We start from the raw sequence: 18,703 nt of genomic DNA on the forward strand, positions 1-18,703 counted from the left end.
GAGCAGGGCTTTGCAGAGTTTTCTAGAAAGGGCCAGATAGTGGGTGTGTTCAGCTTTGATGGCCAGCCAGCCAGTCTGTCACACCTGCTCCCCCTGCCCTGGTAACAGGAAGTAGCCATGACAGTATGTGAACAAATGGGCACGTCTGTGGTCTAATAAAACTCAGTGTATGAAAATGGCCACCAATCCTGTAGCTTTGCTGCCCCTGCATTAAAGTATTCAGAAACACTGTAAAATCATTTACTAATTTCATTTACCCTGTCCACAACATGCTTGGCATTGAGCTCAGAACATTGTAGTCAGTTAATAAAACTTGATTTGTTTTTGCCCTTTATTGCATAATTGCTTATGAAAAGCAATGTTATGTATTGAATTAAGGGACTAACATTTTAAAACTTCATTTTTAAAAATACATTTTCTGAAACTGTCCTTGTAAATGTCTAATCTTACTCTGAGCAGCAAAACCAGGTAAAGTAGAAGCAAAACGTGAAGTCTCTCCTCACCCCAAAACATCCAGTTGGTTATTCTGCATCACAGCCTGCTATTTTCAACAACACCTCTTATCACCAAAAATTTTTATTGAGGGAAAAATTGGTCCAGGTTTGGAGAATTTTGCACAGTGGGCCTCAGTGAGACACTCATTTCTCTCAGTTATGTGGATTAGGAAGCCATGGCCTAGAGCAGGTGAATGGTTTGACCAGGAGGACAGTTCCTTTTAGAGGAAATTGGAGATGGCTTTAGTTAACAGGCTACTTACTGCCTTTTGGGGTTTCAGATTTGTCACACATGGGTTGGAATTTGGAAGCACTGGCCTTGTAGGTACCACCCAATTTTAATGTGTTGTGGTTACTTGCTGGGCTGTTTGAGCTGCTTTATCTGCTGCTTATTTCCCTTGATTTATTTTGATTCTTGTTACCTCTTACAAGGAAGAACACTGCCTGCAGGCCTTTGCTTTTGTTTTAAGGGTGGTCAGTTTAGCAGGCATGGTCGCAGGACTCTTAATCTCACAGCTGACATACAGGTTTTGGTGTAATGTCTCAAGCGTCCTGTTGTGTTCCAGGCCTGCAACAACACAAGTGACAGGAAACACGCAGACTCCGTCTTGGAGAAGTATGTCACCGAGATTGTCATGAGCATCGTCACGACCTTCTTCAGCTCTCCCTTCTCGGACCAGAGTACAACGCTGCAGGTAAGAAGTGCAAACTTAGGTGCAGGGTGTCCGCCATGGATCATCACCGGTTGGAGCCAGTGCTGAGTGGGGAGTGAGAGGCGAGAGATGCACTGCTCTGTGAAGCACTGGTACCAGGGGCTTTTCTCTTGTGGAGGATAAGCTTTTACAGGATTGCTTGGACAGAGAAGTACCTGAGACATTGGAGATGGTGTTTATGAAACATCTAGCATAATGCCTGACACACAGGGGGTGCTTAATAAACAGTAGCTTGGACTGTTTCCTGCTAAACTGTAAACTGTGGTAAGAAGGGCGGAGTTGTGCCTTCCATGCACAGTTGTCTCACATGCTGCACTGTCCCTTGTACCTAGTGTTGTGCCTGGCACCTGGTAGATGCTTATTTGATGAGTAAATGCATCAGTGAGACTCAGGAGAGTGGAGTGGTAGAGGCCAAATATTAACCTTTGCTAGCCAAAGTCTCAGGCGGAAAAATGAAGTTGTTGGCTGGAAGGGAACTGGGCAGGACACAAATAGTTAAAACACGGGGTGTAGAAGAGGCCACAGGAAGATTAAAAAGGAGATGAGGAGCAAGGGGGACCTCAGGAACTACCTAGGGGGGGAATTTCAGGAAGAGGGTGACAGGCAGCCATGTGGTGGACTGAGCCGATGCCTCCAGATGGCCACTGTAATGGGTAAGTCAGAGGCAGCTCTTCTGGCCAAGGTACTCCCTTTTTGTTTATCCAGGTGTCAGATGGGAACAGAACAGATGTTCAATAAATACCGGTTCAGTTGAAGTAGTTTAGTCAAAGGACACTTCTTTCTTTGGGTTAGGACAGTGGGTTCCTCACCCAGCTCCACAAACTAGCTGGTAAGGCAGGTGGAAACACCACTGCTTACCTCATCGGGTCCTGGCGAGGGTTCCGGAGACGTGTATCAGGCAGCGAGCATGGGCCCTCAGTGAATGACCGCTCTCCTTGGGCCAGCTGCTCTTGGGAGCTGAGTGTCAGGGTGTCCCAGCCAACCGCCTGATGCTCCTGTCCTCTGTCAGCGACACAGTGTCCTGTCTGGGTGGCTGTGAGGTGTAGAACAGAAGGAACCTCTCAAAGAAAGCCAGCAGATCGTGGTTGACAGGCAACCTGAGGAGAAAGAGCACAGATTTTTGGCGTCCAAGATTCTGAAGTCAACTCTCTGCTCTGCCGTCCTGGCTTCATTCTTATTTATGGCATGAAGGTGACTCTGTGTCCTAGGGTTGGTATCAAGGCACAGATGACCCTGTCATAAAGTACGTGGTGCTTAAGAAGTGAGAGTTATCACAACAGTGTTTATGGAAGAGGCTCTGAATTTTCATTAACCTGTTTTATTTTCTTGTGCTAGACTCTTTCCCCCAGCACTTCCAATTGTTTTTTCTTTGATCTTGTTCCTAACTCTCTAGAGTTTTCCAATACTTCTTTTCTTTGATGACCAAAATGATAACTTTTAAATGAATTCAGAAAATTGGTGTCAAACTGATTAAGTGGCTGTTTGAGTTCTCTTACTTTAAAATGGGTACAAGTGTATACCGTCACAGAGACAAATAAATCCTACCATGGAGCCAACGTCTAAGTACTCATCTATGGTAAATGAGTATTGTCACCATCAGAACTGTCTTCTCTTTGGGTCATTGAAGACATTGCTGGAAATAGAAAGGTATATTCCAGGGGAGATCCACTTGCCAGTTCTTGCAAATTAAAAATAGAGGTTCTACATGTAGGATATAAAGTCTGGAAAGAACTTTGAGGTTAATCTCTCAATCCAGTTATTTTGTATATTGAACAAAGTTAAATCTCAGAGAGGTGGAGTAATTTGCCCAAGTCAGACAGTCAGTTGATGACCGGACAAGAATGCCCGTTTTCAAACTCGGCTCCCACTGCTCCTTGTAGTCCAACGTAGATAGCATCATGTTTGTGCTTTGCTTTAAAATGCTCCTGATATTTTCTCGCTGGAGGAGACAGCTTTCCAGCTCATAACCAGTCACTCCTTCCCCGCCTTGCATAAAGGTCCCCTAACCCATGGGTGAAGGCAGGGTCTGTTTCTGCTCAGTGTATCCACAAATAAGTCTCCCCATCACCTCTCTCTTGGCCTCTCTTCCTCACAGACTCGCCAGCCTGTCTTTGTGCAACTGTTGCAAGGTGTGTTCCGGGTTTACCACTGCAACTGGTTGATGCCGAACCAAAAGGCCTCCGTGGAGAGCTGCATCCGGGTGCTCTCTGATGTAGGTAAGATGCCACTTTGGTTTGGATTTACCGTGATGAGAATGGATTGCCTCCCAGCAGTCAAGGCCACCATTTCTGGAGCACTGGCTCTTGCTCTTCTCAGCTTCCACACACCAGAAGTTGCAGAGCCAGAACTGGAACTGAAGTCTTGTTGATTCCTAAACTTCGCTTTTGTCCCCCAAGCCAGCATCTCCCAAAGTTAAGAGCCAGTATGTCTGCAAGAATGACAGGTTTTGAAAAACAAGATTCTACTATTCAAATGTTAGGCAACTCTTGGCAAGTCAGAGCACAGACAAGATTCTTCAAAGTCCTGGGAAGTCCCTTATTCAAGAAACTAACTTGTTCAATCCAGGAAATGTGCTTGACCATATGGGAACTTGTTTTCCTGTAAAGCACACATCTAATCCTGAGGAAGAACACCATTTCTCAGAAACAGCATGCTACTCTTTTGCGTCTCCACCATCAACGGTTCACCTCTTCTTCCTCCTCCCCTCATGATCACCTGTCAGAGGCAGCTTTGAAAGGAAGTTAGGAAAATTACCACTCCCTTCACCCTCCCTTTATCAGACTCTTACTACTTAGATCTCTTGCCCCTTGCCATAAATGCTATTATGCAAAGGGGGGGTAATCTTCCTGCCTAATTTGAAAAGTTATTTGCCTATAGGAGCTATGTGGGTCCCTGCAGACAGCTGCCAGCAAAGACAAGTGGGGTTTTTATTGCTGTTTAGCTGCTGTCCTGCAAGTATAGGTGGTGTTTATTGGGGCTTGTTGCCTGAATGCAGTCATCCCTGTCTCATTTCCTTTACTCTCATATGGTGGGTATTGGCATCTTTTTATTCTTTGGCTGGCACTATTTCACAAAAAGGCATTAGGCTTTCGAAAGTGTGTAGATGACAGGTTCATGATGTGATATGTCTGACACAGGGCTCTGACATGACTCCCCAAGTTACTTTACTCTGACCAGACGTGTATCATGAAGTTGTTGGTTAAAATTTCGTCAGGTCACTGACCTGACTAGCTCAACACTCATTAGAGAGATGAAAATGTTTTAATAGTCTTGGCCGTGTTGAGAAAAGTCAAGACAAGCTGGTGTTTGGGAAATGCCACAACTCAGCCCCAGGAACTCAGACTTGACTCCTTTGGGGAATCAAGGCTTCCCTCTGGACTAAAATTACACCCAAAGCCCGCTATTTTTCATTGTTTAGCTTGCAGAGGGGTGTCCAAGATGCATAGTTTCTAGCCAAGTGTATCCTGTGAGTCCTGCTTTTTACATTTACATTTGTATTTTTTCCCAAATTTCCCACTTTCTTTATAAAACTGTTAGAAATTTGTTAGCTGGTTTGATGGTTCATTTCCTTACATTTTTTTTAATTATACTTAAATGGTTGCTTCTTAGATTCTTCTTCCAAAGTTGTCTTTACAGTTAGATACAGGTAATAACACCTCTTTGCTTCTAGTCTTACAAGGCATTGAAGATAGGGAATAGTTGTCTTATTTTCTGGAGGTTGTTGGATTTCCCATATGGAAAAAAAGATTATTAGTTTTATCTTCCTTTTTAAAGATAATTTTAAATTTGGAGTAATTTTAGATTTATTTTGGAATCATTTTAGATTTAGAGGTAATTTACCAAGAATAACACAGAGAGTTCCCATGGACTCCTCACCCAGCTCCCCCCACTGTCAACATCTTCCATCACCAGCCTGTTTGTCAAAACTAGGAAACTGACGTTAGCCCATTGCTGTGCATGAAACTCTAGACTTGATTTGGTTTTCATCACTTTTTCTGCTCCACGATTTAATCTAGGCCACCATGTTGCATTAAGTTGTTATGCCTCTCCAGTCTCGTCTAGTCTGTGACAGGTGCTCAGACTTTCCATATTTTTTATTACTTTGGCAGGCTTGGGGATTACTGGTTGGGTGTCCTGTAGAATGTCCCCTGTTGTGGGCTTCATGGATGTTTTTCTCATGGTTAGGCTGGAGTTGTCCTATTTTAGGAGTGGAAGAAAAGAGACAATATAGAAAAAAGAGCTGACATTGTAAATGTCACATTTTGTGTTGCATTTGGCTTAACTCAGCATTTTGTAGATGGTTGTATAGAACTCCAGAGATAATTTTTAGAAAAATAGTTCATTGGACAAACTAGTTCCTCGTCATAATAATCCTCAAAATTTATGAACACATTGGAGACCCTAAGAAGCTATTGATTGAGGAAACTCACTGAACTTTGACTCACCCAAATTTTATGACCTTAGAACATTTTAACATCCCTCAGAGCTGCTGTCCTCCAAAATTCATGTTGGAAAACCCTCACCTAAAGGCTGGTACAGTTCAGTGGAGCTCCTCAGTGTTTACAGTCAGTACATGCAAGCTGACACATTATAGGCATGAAAAAATTTCTGTGCAATGGGTGATGGGGAGTAAGTCTGTCTCTAGGGCATCTCCCATGAAAGCTGTAGACTCATGAGTCATCTTTCTTCTGTGCAGCCAAGAGCCGGGCCATTGCCATTCCTGTGGACCTGGACAGCCAAGTCAACAACCTCTTTCTGAAGTCCCATAACATTGTACAGAAAACCGCCATGAACTGGCGGCTGACAGCCCGCAATGCGGCTCGTAGAGACTCTGTTCTGGCAGCTTCTAGAGACTACCGGAATATCATCGAGAGATTACAGGTAATGCCTAGTACTGACAGAATTGAACCTGAACCTGCCCTAAGGTGTTTTCCACACACAGCAGTGCTTCCTTGAACCAGGGGAAATCCCAGATTGGCTGTAGGGAGATGTCACAAGAGTGCGAAGCTAACTGGGAAGAGAAAAGCTCCTGATAAAGTTATGGTCTTTAAAGGTTATTCATAGGTATACAGATTTCTTTATGAAGAATGGGGGCTTTGCTCTTATTAGAAAGGAACAGTTGGTTATTACAAGAGGATGCTTAGATTAAAGGCATGAGGGCTCCATTGTTCTCATCACCCGGGGATATTTAGTCTCTGGAATCAGAGACAAAACAAGCTCTGAGAGAAGAGCTTTATATCAGAATGAGCCAAATGAACATAAAAGTATTGTTAAATTGCAGCTAGATTTTACTCTCTTTTTCGTAGCATCTGTGAAGAAATCTCTCCTTTTGTCAAAGGGGAGATTAGCGAGTATTATATGGCTGTTAAACACTTGAACATATATCATAACATTAATACCTTTTTTTTTTTAACAAGCACCTCAAGTGATTCTCTCACAGGTAGTCCAATGATCACAGTTTGGGACTTGCAGGTCCTTTGAATGAGCTTGGTGCTGTGGTACAGTGGTAAAGACTAAGATCTCTGCCAGTGCCTGGGTTCAGATCCTGGCTCCTCTTAGAAAATGTTTTAACTTCGGGAAAGTTACTTCACTTCAATTCCGGGGGCTTGACTTGAGGATTAAGAGAGTCGATGACATGTTCTAGTTAGCTATGCCCTTTAACAAATCACAGCAGCAATTATTTTATTTTCTTTTACTTCCGGGAGGTTGGCTGGGGTCAGGGAGGAGAGTCCTGCTCAGGGTCTTTCATACAGTTGCAGACAGATGGTGGCTGTGGGTAGACTCCTTTTGAAATCTTGCTCACTCACCTATTTGGCGGTCGAGGCTGGTTGTCCACAACATCTTAAATAGTCTCCCCACTTGGTCTGGGCTTCCTCACAACGTGGCCACTGGCTGGCTCCCAAGATACATGTCCCTGGAGAAAGACGAGTGCCAGCTGTATTGCCTTTATGACCTAGGAATCACATGGCAGCCCTTATTATTACTATTATTATTGTCCTTACTGTTACAGCTATAATAATCACCATCAGATGAAATAAATGAGCCTCTGTGAGGTTATATAACTTACCAAGAGACAAAAAAGCTCGCTCATTCATTCATCAGCCCCACACTAGCCCCAGGAATACAGTGGTGAGCAAAACTGGAAACAGTCCCTGCCTTCAGAGGGTCTCAAGTTCTGGAAGGGAGACATTAATCAGCTAATCACATAGATAAAAGTAAAACAGCAAAAGGGGCAGACACTCAAGAGAAGTGAGGAGGGCTATGCAAGATTGTGATGACAACCTAATCTTACCCTGGGCTGGGACGGTGATTGAGGAAGGCTTTGAGGAGGAAGTAACATTTGAACCAAGATCAGAGAAATGTAGGATGTCTTTAAAGAAAGGAATGGAAGGGAGGAAAACAGCCTATGAAAAGACCGTTATCCAGAAGAGAGTGTGGCACATTCAAAGAGAGTGGAAGGTGAGTGTGGCTGGAGCCCACTGAGCTGGGGAGATGGGCAGGGAGGGCCTCTCAGGCCAAGGAAGGAATTTCAGCTCTCCCTTGACACAACTGATTGTCAAAGATAATTCGGTTCCGAATGGCTCCACCATGTTTTTAGAAAGGGTAGTGGTGAACCGTACACCCTGTATGAACTGTGTGAATGCACAGTATTTTCTTGCCTACTCAAACAAAATCATCTGTAGCCAAACACACCAGTTTCTTATGTTCTTTTTTGATTTATTGTGCATGTTTGGGGGAAATAAAATAAAATACTTAAGTATAGGTAATGCTTGTTAGGAAGACTTTCCCAGTGGCTGAAAGGGTCCTTGTTATCTAATGATTTATTGTCAGAGCCCCTGTAGTTATGATTGCCCAGGACAGCAAAGCTGCCCTCATGTAAGAACATTCACTTATAAACTGACCGCTTATGGAATTAATCCCCATTTAGAATCCCCCTCACTTAACACCAACATCCTTCCCTGCCCATCGCTTTGCCACCCTGTGTGTTGGTCTCTCTCCAATTGCTGAGTGTCATACATTTGACAATACAGTGCAAATCAATTGCAATGTAAAGTTCAAAACTTGCAAAAGATGCAGGATTTCATAGTAGGATATTGAGGAGCTACTTCAATACCATGCAAATGCTGTAGGCAAATAAAGATTTGCCAACTAGGACCAGTAACTACTAAAGAAGACACTGGGTATTCTCAAAGAGGAAACTCTTGGAGACATTGATGAGACCCTCAGACAGTTTTGCAGAAATGACCCTTTTTTGACTGTGCTGTGAAAGTCTGCATGAATTAAAGGATGTTGCAATGTACACCTACAATTTTGTTGGGAAAATTGCCTCCACCACTAAAGAAATAGTTTGATTCCTTTATGCATTTTTTAATGCATCCTAAATATTATTGGGCAATTACAAGTCTTTTAAAAATACAAGATAAAGTAAAATAACATTCACATTTTAGTTTCTGGCTAAGATCAGTCACTTCTTTCTTTATTGACCATTATCTGTGAAATTTGGGTCCCTGGTTGAGGCAAATGCAATTCAAGTGGCCCTTCCCACACAATCCTTGGTTAACCAGGTCCCCCTACATCTAACGTGCTGTATTCTGCCCCCACCCTAGCCAGCATGCCTCTGGTTAGGTTCTGAGCTACCCAGCCATGCAAAGACTTTAGCATCTTTTGAAGATATTTCTCATCTGTTTTCTGCCATTTGCCTTTATATGGTGTTTGTTGTGTTGGTTTTGCTGCTCTTTCAACTTCTCTCTGTTTTCCTTTCCTACAGCTATGTGTTTTGCATTTGAAGACCATCATGCTATCAGGGTACATATTTAGCATGTTGATAAAGCATGTTCATTCATTTGTGTTCTCATTTTTGTAAGACTTTTTATTATATAAATAGTTCATGCTCATTGGAAATAATTAGACAACATTCACATGTGCTGGTATATAAAAGAAAATTAGCATCACCTATATTCCCACTAACCCAGAGAGAATCACCAGTGATGTTTTGATAATGTTTGGTAAATATCCTTTAGCTGTTGCTGTTGTTTATAGAAAGTCAGATCATAGAGTCCATACTATTATTTAACCATTTTGTATACTCATATTGTAAGACATCTTTCCATGTTGTTGAATGTATTTTTTGTGTCATATTTTGAAATATGGAATGATCCCTTGAATAGCATAAAGGCCATCTCAAAAGAAGGGCCAGTTGGAATGTTGACTTGTTTTTATTTTGTTTTCTGCCTCAGAGACTAATGCTTCAGGTAACCACTGGGCAATGCTTAACACTGTGAGATCAATACTAGACAGCCTAGCCTATGCTCACATTTTGGGTCAGAACTGAATGTTCTCTCCCTCCTGTAGTCGCCCTCCACCCAAGCTCACCAAGGCTGTGCTTCCCGTTCCAGGACATCGTCTCGGCGCTGGAGGACCGCCTGCGGCCCCTGGTACAGGCCGAGCTCTCCGTGCTCGTGGATGTGCTCCACAGACCCGAGTTGCTTTTCCCAGAGAACACAGATGCCAGGAGAAAGTGTGAAAGTGGGGGCTTCATTTGCAAGTAAGCGGCCTCTGTCTCTGGGGGGTCAGTTTCAGAGCCCTGCGGAGCAGACAAAGCAGTTATTCCTGAAGGAGACACTGGCCTGGATTTTGACTCTGATGAGTCCAAGGCTCATGTGCTAGAGTCCAGTGCTGACCGTCCCAGAGTTAAGTTGGCAGGTTCAGTCCTACTTATGGGCGCTGTTGTTTTGGTGATAATTTCTCTTCTTAACTGCATGCCTGTGGGTTCATCTCCCATTAACAAGTACTGATAGAGCACCCACCCTGGGCTGGAACACAGTCCTAAAAAGTCATGACCCTTCTGCCCTCAAAAAGCTCAGACCTCCCATGATCCCACAGTCTTTTCTTAACAAATTTGTAGTTTCTTTGTTTATCCCTTGGGGCAAAATCTAAAAAGAACAGCTTGTCCCATAACCAGAAATTGCCACTTGACTTTTACCTTTAGGTTGGTTTGTTGTTTAACCGGAAAGTGGGCTCTGCCTCTGAGTTTCTTACTTTTTTGGGTCCCCCAAAGGATGACACTGTGGATAAGGAAAGAGTATGGGTTCCTCTGGCCGTCATCGTCATGGGGTATTTTACACTGCTGGCATATTTTAGCCATGTTACCAGCAATCTTCAGTGGATAAATGGCCGCACTGTATGAACGAGCAGGTTTGAGTGTACCTCTACTGGATTTCTCCTGCCCCTATAATGACTCCCTGGCCTGGCGGACTCCGATTGCCCGATGAGCCTGTTTGCCGCTAGTGATCAGCAGGTGTCGCTGTTGAGACGTTGTATCTCACTCGTACTGAATTGAAGCAGGTTTATCCTGGGAGTCCTTGATAAATATTTGTTCATTAACTGACTTGGTACAGTGAGTTGCTTGTGAAGTGTTTTTTTAACTTAAAGATCATTCCAGGGACATAATGCATGGTTTTCCCCCATTCAGGTTAATAAAACATACTAAACAGCTGCTGGAGGAAAATGAGGAGAAACTCTGCATTAAGGTCCTACAAACCCTCAGAGAAATGATGACCAAAGATAGAGGCTATGGAGAAAAGGTACTACATTTTATTTTCATGTTCAAACCAGGATTTGCTGTTAAAATGGGGTGGTTAGAAATCCACCTTCGTTCAGGGAAAGTGTGCGATGGGTTAACTTTTTATTTTAAAGCTATTTATCCTGCCCCTGAGATAGTGAAGACATGTGACTGTCTCTTTTAAAAGTCAAATATACTTAGTTGTCTCATACAGGCTGCTTGCCACATACATAATCTAGTGTCAGAGAAACAGTAATAAAATTTTCCATCTATTTGAATTCCCAGTGAGAATGTAAATGCCTCTGGTGTATGAACTCCTTAATTTGGGGTATCAGCTAAGCATACCTGTGGGCTTACTTGCTTTTTTCTGATGAGATGTTGTACAGCCCTCCCAGTGTATTAAGAAACTCTCCAGTTCTAACTGGAATTAAGGCAGGCAAACATGTCACTATTTCTAATTGAGACTGTGAAATGGACAGTGCATGGAACATGACACTTGTTCAGAGACTGTTCCCCACACCTCCAATTTTAGTCTAAGTGGGGTAAAAATAATCCCATCACCCCTTCTTTCTGCCTCCAGCCAAAAATTATGGGCCTTAGTTTAAAATTTCACCAGTTTTCACTTGAAGGTAGTATGTTCAATAATGATCTCATAGCCACTTTTAGCAGCACTGATATAATCAACATACTGAAATCCCTAGTAGTTCATTTATTCATCTCTGTGAGGAAGCCTCAATAATTAAATCACAGCCTGCCTTGTCAATGGATGGTGAAAACCAGATTTTTGCAAGTGTAAAAGTATTCAGGAATATTGCTCTGTAACCTACGCAACATCTATCCCTAATTTACAGCAATTTAAAGCCTGAGAGTCTTTGGATAAGAAAAATACCACAGAGAAGTGCACAATCCTTTTTGCTGTGTATATTCCTCCACTGTCCTCAAATCACAAAGCTTTTAAATGTCACTCTAAGTTTTTAAGTACATAAATTAAAAGGTGAATGGATGTTGAGCAATGAGAAAATAAGTACCTATAACTTCAGTAGGAATTTCTTAGAAGAAACCTGCTGGAAAGAGCTTGTAAATATAAATGATAGAAGCAAAAAAGGCCCTGGATAAGTCAGAAATGATGAGATGAGATGATCTGTTCATACAAACACCTGTATGGCACCTATGTCGGTCTTGAGCTTAAGAAAAAAAAAAGAAAGAAAGAAGGGAAAGGCTGATAGCAGAGAATCTACTTAACAGAGAAATAAATAATAACCATTCTATTCCTTAAGATCTTTACTTTTCCTAGAGTGACCTTTAAGAAATATTTTTAAAATGTAATTTGAATTAACAGAAATTCACTCTCTATAATAAGAAAATCCATCAATGGAGCTGTAACCACCTGTGAATATACGTGCACCTTTGGGGCATAAAATTTGATTCTAAAATAGGGAGACCACACTTCTCTCTACTTCAGGATAAATGTCCCCTCCTATAACTGAGGTAGTTAAACTTGGTGTATCTACTCCAAAGAATGTCATAAGCTGTGGTTACGCATTCATTTCCTTTACATTTCCGTTTTATTAAAGGAAAGTAGAAACACTAGGAGTTGTCTGAGTCTGCTGCTTGGCAGATAAGTATGTCAGGGTCTGTGGGGCCACGTGGAAGGCATGGCTCTCTTCTGCCCTTCCCAACCCTTCAGTGTTAGCTGGGAGAGCATCCTTGTAGACCCTGGGAGATAGCTGAGCTGAGATGTTATAACACTGTCTATTGTAAAGCTCAAGGAAAAACTTAAGAGCCTGGGGCTCTAAGAGTGCAGTAGATAGAGGTCTCCAGGAGAGGGCACATTATCAGTTTAGACGAGGTCGTAGGTCCTAGCTCATAGCCCTTTTCAGCAGAGGCTTGGAGGAGAGATGACATTTCTTTCCAGTCTGATCACGGGTGTCATCCCCCTTCATGAAGTGAAAATACGATAGACAAGTATGGGGAATGCCATGCAGCCAAGGAAGGCATTCTAGAAACCTGTGTTAGTCAGCAGCTCCAGTACCTACAGCCCATACTTGCAATGCTTCTGGCCCTGTCCTTTGTTGGAAAATTCTACTTCACCATTCACATTAGTTGAACGTGAAAAGAGTGGGTTGGGGTGGGGCACTAAACTATTTCTGTTTCTTCTGATCTGGTAGTGGCTATGAACTCTGTCCTGTTTCACTAAGGTTTTTTGAAAATGTTTTCAATGTTTTACTGGCTGTCTAAAGAAACATGACACGTGGGGCAGGCCAGCTCTTTCAAGGGTATAAGGAACCCAGAGCCAAAGAACTATAACAGCATAGAAAACTTGTTGATTTTAGTCAATAAAATCAATGAGGGAAATAAATAAACAAACAAATAAATAAAAACAATGAGGTGTTCTTTGGACGGGGTGCTCAGGACATGAGGACAGTGTTGAGGTTGTTTCTGTCTTCTCGGCCCAGTTTTCCTGTGTGTCCTAAGCGGACGTTGCCCCTAACTGACAGCCTCCTGGGATACCCGGGGCTGGTCTGCCTCCCTGCCCTCTCCGGACTCTTTGTGGTCATAGGATCTGGGCTGGCATCTCCTCCTCCGGTTCCGTCTGCCCGTGAGGGGTCCTTGGCAGAAAGCCGAAGGGGCTGCACAGGGAAAGAGTAGGGCAGTATCAGGAGCAGAACCCAGCCTTCTCGAATCCCAGTGCCGTGGCCTCTCCTGCCTTCCCCGAGGTGGCGTCCACCATGTCTGTAGGCCAAGTTTTCAAGTCTTTTATTCTCAGCAATAATCCTTAAAGGTGATGAGACTTCAGTGCCTTTACTCACCTCTACCTTTGCATTCAACATTTCAGATGTACTTAAGGTCACAAATGAAAAAGGAAGCTGATACCATTCTTTATTATGCTGTTAAAAAACATTGGCATGGTGGTGTGTTTGTAAGGGTCTATTTATCTGAAAAAAAAAAAAAAAAAGCCACTGAGAACTACAACCCATATTACCAAATAGACTAAAACATGACAGAATCACTGTAAGACTGACTCATACTTTTAAAATGCCGCGTATACCCACTAGTGTTCTACAGTACATCTTAAATAGCAACGATACCATTTATGGACCTCTTGTAATGTGCCAGCCACTACAGTAAGCACATCTCCTACCTCCTGTCTGATCAACCTCAGAGATAAATATCACTATTGTTATTGGCTGTTGTATACAAGAGGGAGAAAACAGAGGCTCAGGTAGGTCCACAGACTGGGGCCACATAGCTAATAACGAGGGAGCCAAGAATTCAAACCCTGACTGACGCCGTGAGTCCCCAGTCCAAGCTCCTTTTCACTGTTGTCACTGAATAGATAGACACTGTTTAAATGGTTTGAAGTCTACCCCCAAGTTAAACATTTAAGTTTTGATTATGTTACATAATTATGTGCATGATATGGGACAGTGGCCCTGAGAGCAATGAATGTAGTAGAACTTAAATATCTAGTCTTCTGCTCAGTTCAGTTTCTCACCCAATTAAAAACAGTCTCCAATCAATGCCAAGAGATTTTACAAATTGTAATTGTCCCAGGGTCACCCAAAACCTGTTCTGTAGGTGTATCAATAAATAGCCAGTGGTCAGTCTGTTTTTCTTGTAAAACTGCCTGAGACGTGCCTGTCCAAGACCTATCCTATATGGTGGCAAGGTAGGGGGCTGGTCAGAGATCCCACAAAAGTGGAACCATGATGTTTAAGAGTGAAAAATAACTTATTTTTTTAAACTTTATTATGTCTCTAAAATGCAGAGGGGACCAGCAATGTATATTCTCAGTGGTAAATTCAAAACCAATAAATACTAAAAATGATCACCAAAATAATGGTGAAATACATTTTTGCCTGGTGCTTATAATGTCTTCTATCCCATGCATTCAAAGTTAGTAAACTTGAAAATAATAACTTCACAACCACACTATGTGTGCAATGCCTACGGAACTCTTTTAATCTACAGATTAACCCATGGACATGTTTTAACAAAACAACCTCCCACAGCCAAACATCTCTAAAATGTAATCTGAATCTCCCTTTAAGTCCTAGGACATCTAAAAGCCCCTAGACCCTGCTTGAAAAGAAAGCATAGTCATTTTATATATTGGCTACTCTGTCGTCTACTGTAGGTTGTTTCATTAAGCCACTATTGACTTAAGTTTTTAGAGAAGCTTTGGAAAGAAAACCAGAGGTCAAGAATTAATGTAAAAGGTAATCACAACATTTATTTAAAATCTGTTTTCTCTTCTGAATCGTAGTAACTGTTCTACTACCAGAGCATTGTTGACCTCAAGCAGTGTCAGGGTTTTGTTTCCTATAAATTGTCAGTCCCGTTAGTTACCAAGACTGCTCTTCTTTAGCTGAACCAGTATTAGCATTTCCAGCCACTAGTGTTCCTAACTGGAAGTTAAATTTGCAAAATACACCAAATACTAAAGAAGCATCATAAAGATCTGCTAAGGATCATCCATCTCTCCTTAGGCAAGCATAACCATAATTAATGCTCCAGTCATTTCTTTTTCTTGAACTTGATGCTAACGAATCATTTACTTGTTCCTAATATCACTTGCATTGGCATTAATCATCTCAAGGGGAAAAACATTTTCTTTTACTCATTAATAGTACCAGGATTTGGAGCTTCTGGGCTTTGGATCTGTTGGTCTTCTCACTTGGTGAAATGGAACCTCATTTCTGATTTTGCCCAACTGTAATTTGGACCCTGGATCCCCACTAAATGGTAGAATGAGTCTAAAGAAAGAATTTGCTCCTAAGCTGAGCTGACCTGGTGGTCATGAGTCTTACACTCTGCTCTTCCCCATCCTCTTGGAAAGAACCTGGTTCTTGACTGGGGAATTGGCACTTGCTCACAGCTCAACTCATGTTCTCATGTCTGCAAGAGGATGCAAAGGTGCACTTTGGGCTCTTGGTTAAGTGAGCTGCGAGGTTTGATATGTGCCACGTAAACAAAGCATGCCAACATGCTGTCCCTTTTGTCCCTGAAGAGCACATTCCCGAGCAGATGTCACCATGGGCTGTGGTAGTGTCCACACTGCCTGCACCTCTTAAGATACCGTCCTCAGTGCTCCAGCCTGTAAGAGTCCGTGGTAAGAATGCATTGAAAGTGTCTACACTGAACTTGGCTTGCATTTCTTTTCCTAACATGTCCTTCTTTTTCTCCCCCCCTTTTTTCTTTTCCAGCTAATTTCCATTGATGAATTGGATAATGCTGAGGTCCTAATTTCATTTTCTTTTAAATGTCCCATGGTGATGTTTCCATGACACTTTTCCAGTGAACTCTGTGCTCTGTCCCCTAGTCTCGGGCGCGTCTAGTATCTGACTGTGTGTGCTCTGCCTCCTGGGAGAGAGCGAGTCCTTCGTGTCTGTGTTAGCATTTCCCATGAGTTTGTTTGCCATTTGTCCTTGGAGATGCCATCTGAGTCTAGATAAAGATTCTCTGAACTGCGATAAGATTTCTGTCACTCGATGTCTAGAATCTCAACTGAATTTGTGGTTGATGCTGGCCATTAACCAGTCTCTGAAACTTGGGGTCGATAGGATCATAAAGAGCTTTCTATTTGTATGTAAAGCACCAAAGGAAAAAAAAATAACTGTTGGTATGATTTGAAAATAGTAAACAGAGAAAAGACAAAAGGAAACACTATTACTTCTTTGGTCCACATGTTGGAAAGCATTGAGTGTGAAGGGTCATAAAATAGTCTGTCACGGTGCAGCGTGAATTCCAAAGTGCCCGTTGAGGCTTTCCAGCTGTAGGCTTGCGGTGGGAGTAGGAATGTACTATATTCATGGCTTCTTATCTAGGGAAACTACTTAAGATCAAGAAATTGAAATGTCATCTGATGGTTTCTATACTTAGATATGAAATTTAATTTCACTTACCTAGAATTGCCCTGGAGTCTAATGATTGGTCATTTTGTTTGGGGACCTCGTAAATATTTTGGGAATATATTTAAACATGTCTTGCTTTATTTTTATGATGTGATACATGCTTGGTAAATCGTACTAGAAAGGATTAATTTGGTTGGGGGAATTAATGTACATATATGAGGGAGTTTAATTGGCAAATTAGGCACACTGGGAAAAAATTCTATTTGGTTTTTAAAAATCACTTTTCTGGTCTACTTCTTTAGATGATATTCCTTCAAAAGGTAGACTAATTAATACCTTATTGGGGGCAGAATAGAGCCATCAGATAGATGGCTACCACTATCATTTGAGAAATAGTAAGAGATGGTTCAGATATACCTAAGGAGAGTTTGAATCACAGATCTGAAACTGAAAGCAACAGGAGTGGTTATTAACCTGGACCAGTTCTCTCAAGAATGAAGCTCAGACAGGGTAAGTGACTGGATGTAGCTCATGCAGCTAGGGTAGGGGCTAAATAGAACAAGCACAGTTTGTGTGCCCCCAGTCCTAGCCTGTGTACCTACTCTTCTTGCACAGCAAATTCTGGAAGCATAAACAGCTCCTTGTATTAATCAGATACGAGCAGGTAAGGAGGCCAGGCCATCTGAGATAAAAAGGTGAGAAAAGCAAAAGGTCGTGGACCACTTGATGATTTGCTTCACCTACAGTGATTTTTTTTTCTGTTTCCTGTTTATTTTTCTCTCTTCCGGGTTACTTGTCTGCCAGAAAAATAGCTCATGCTGAATTTGCATGTTGGCATCCTTTGATACTCCTGTTTCTACCTGTTGTAAATGCCTCGCTGATTTGAATTTTTCCTCTGAAATATTGAGGTGGTGTTTCTATTTGCTGAAGTACAAATTAAGCCAGGAGAGGAAAACCTTCCCTCATCGGAGTCTGCCGTGTTATTAATACACTGTTTTGCACCATAGTAATCAGTTGATGTGTTTGCTTGCTCAAGATAGAACTTGGGTCTCCTGGCTGGGAGCTCACTGCTCGCTTATGGAAAGATTCCACAGTTGGAGCAGGTGTGTTTATAATTATACTCTAGGAAATAGAATACTGTCTGTTTATAAAAGAAGAATGTTCTGGCAGCCACTTTGAATTCTTTGAAAATTCCCTGAGGAAGCAACTGTGGCTCCCTTCTTCGTTGTTACCCCTGGCAACCATCAGAGCCCTGGACACCAACCCTGTGTCCCCAGTCCCTCGGGCTCTTGGATCTGGTCCTCCAGGCAGAGATGCCCAGTTGACCTTTATCATCGATGCCTGTTCTGGAAAACTGCCACTGCTCCTGTGAATGTCACTGCACCAAGCCTTTTGTCAGCGTGTTCTGGTGGAAGCCGACAGCCCACAGCTGGAGTTCTGCAGAAGCTTAACGAGAGTTCACGCGGGGCCTGGGCATGGCCAAGGCCTCCCACCCAACTTGCACACCACTATTCCAGATCCTAAACATGGGGGGGAATAGCCCCTGAGACAGGGGCTCATCCAGCAGCCTCTGACCCCTGCGAGGGGAGAGGCCACTGCCCTTTGATGGTAAAGGCCAGCCAGCCAGGCATCTCAAGAGGGGCTGTGCAGTGAATGACTTATGGAAAAGCCCAGCACCTCCGAGTCTCTGTCAGCACTCTGAGAGAGCAGGGAGAAATGAGGACAGAGTCTCGTAGTTGTTGCAGGAAAAGTGCATGGTGTGGGGTCTTCCCAGCTGTCTTCTAGAACAGTTTCATTTGAAACCAGGAAGACGAGGCTTTCTTTTCTTTTTGGCAAATGAAGAAGAAGAGTCTCCATCCTCACCCTGATTTTACTTTTTCCTTAGGGAGCCAGTTGGGGAGGTGGGGGGTGCACATGGGATAGAGGAAGAAAGGAAACCACTTGGATTGCTGTCCCTTCAGCTCATTCTGAAGTCTAGAGCTGGATGAGCTGTTACATATGTATATGTACAAATCAAGATGAGCAATGTTTCCATCACCTACTCATCTCTGTTCCTTCATCTTCCCACCCTTGGCTTTG

At 42.6% G+C, this 18,703-nt stretch overlaps 1 protein-coding gene across 1 annotated transcript in view; it reads left to right on the forward strand.

The window, feature by feature from the left end:
* ITPR1 (inositol 1,4,5-trisphosphate receptor type 1) overlaps positions 1–18,703 on the forward strand; it is a 296,128-nt gene that overhangs the window by 165,746 nt on the left and 111,679 nt on the right. The window contains exons 35-40 of the mRNA XM_073230964.1: positions 1,061–1,189; positions 3,303–3,423; positions 5,904–6,088; positions 9,604–9,752; positions 10,680–10,791; positions 15,977–16,009. Coding sequence (XP_073087065.1) covers positions 1,061–1,189; positions 3,303–3,423; positions 5,904–6,088; positions 9,604–9,752; positions 10,680–10,791; positions 15,977–16,009 — 729 coding nt within the window. The remainder of the gene's footprint in view (positions 1–1,060; positions 1,190–3,302; positions 3,424–5,903; positions 6,089–9,603; positions 9,753–10,679; positions 10,792–15,976; positions 16,010–18,703) is intronic.

This window comes from Manis javanica, chromosome 3 (genome assembly GCF_040802235.1).
Source record: "Manis javanica isolate MJ-LG chromosome 3, MJ_LKY, whole genome shotgun sequence".
Lineage (NCBI taxonomy): Eukaryota > Metazoa > Chordata > Mammalia > Pholidota > Manidae > Manis > Manis javanica.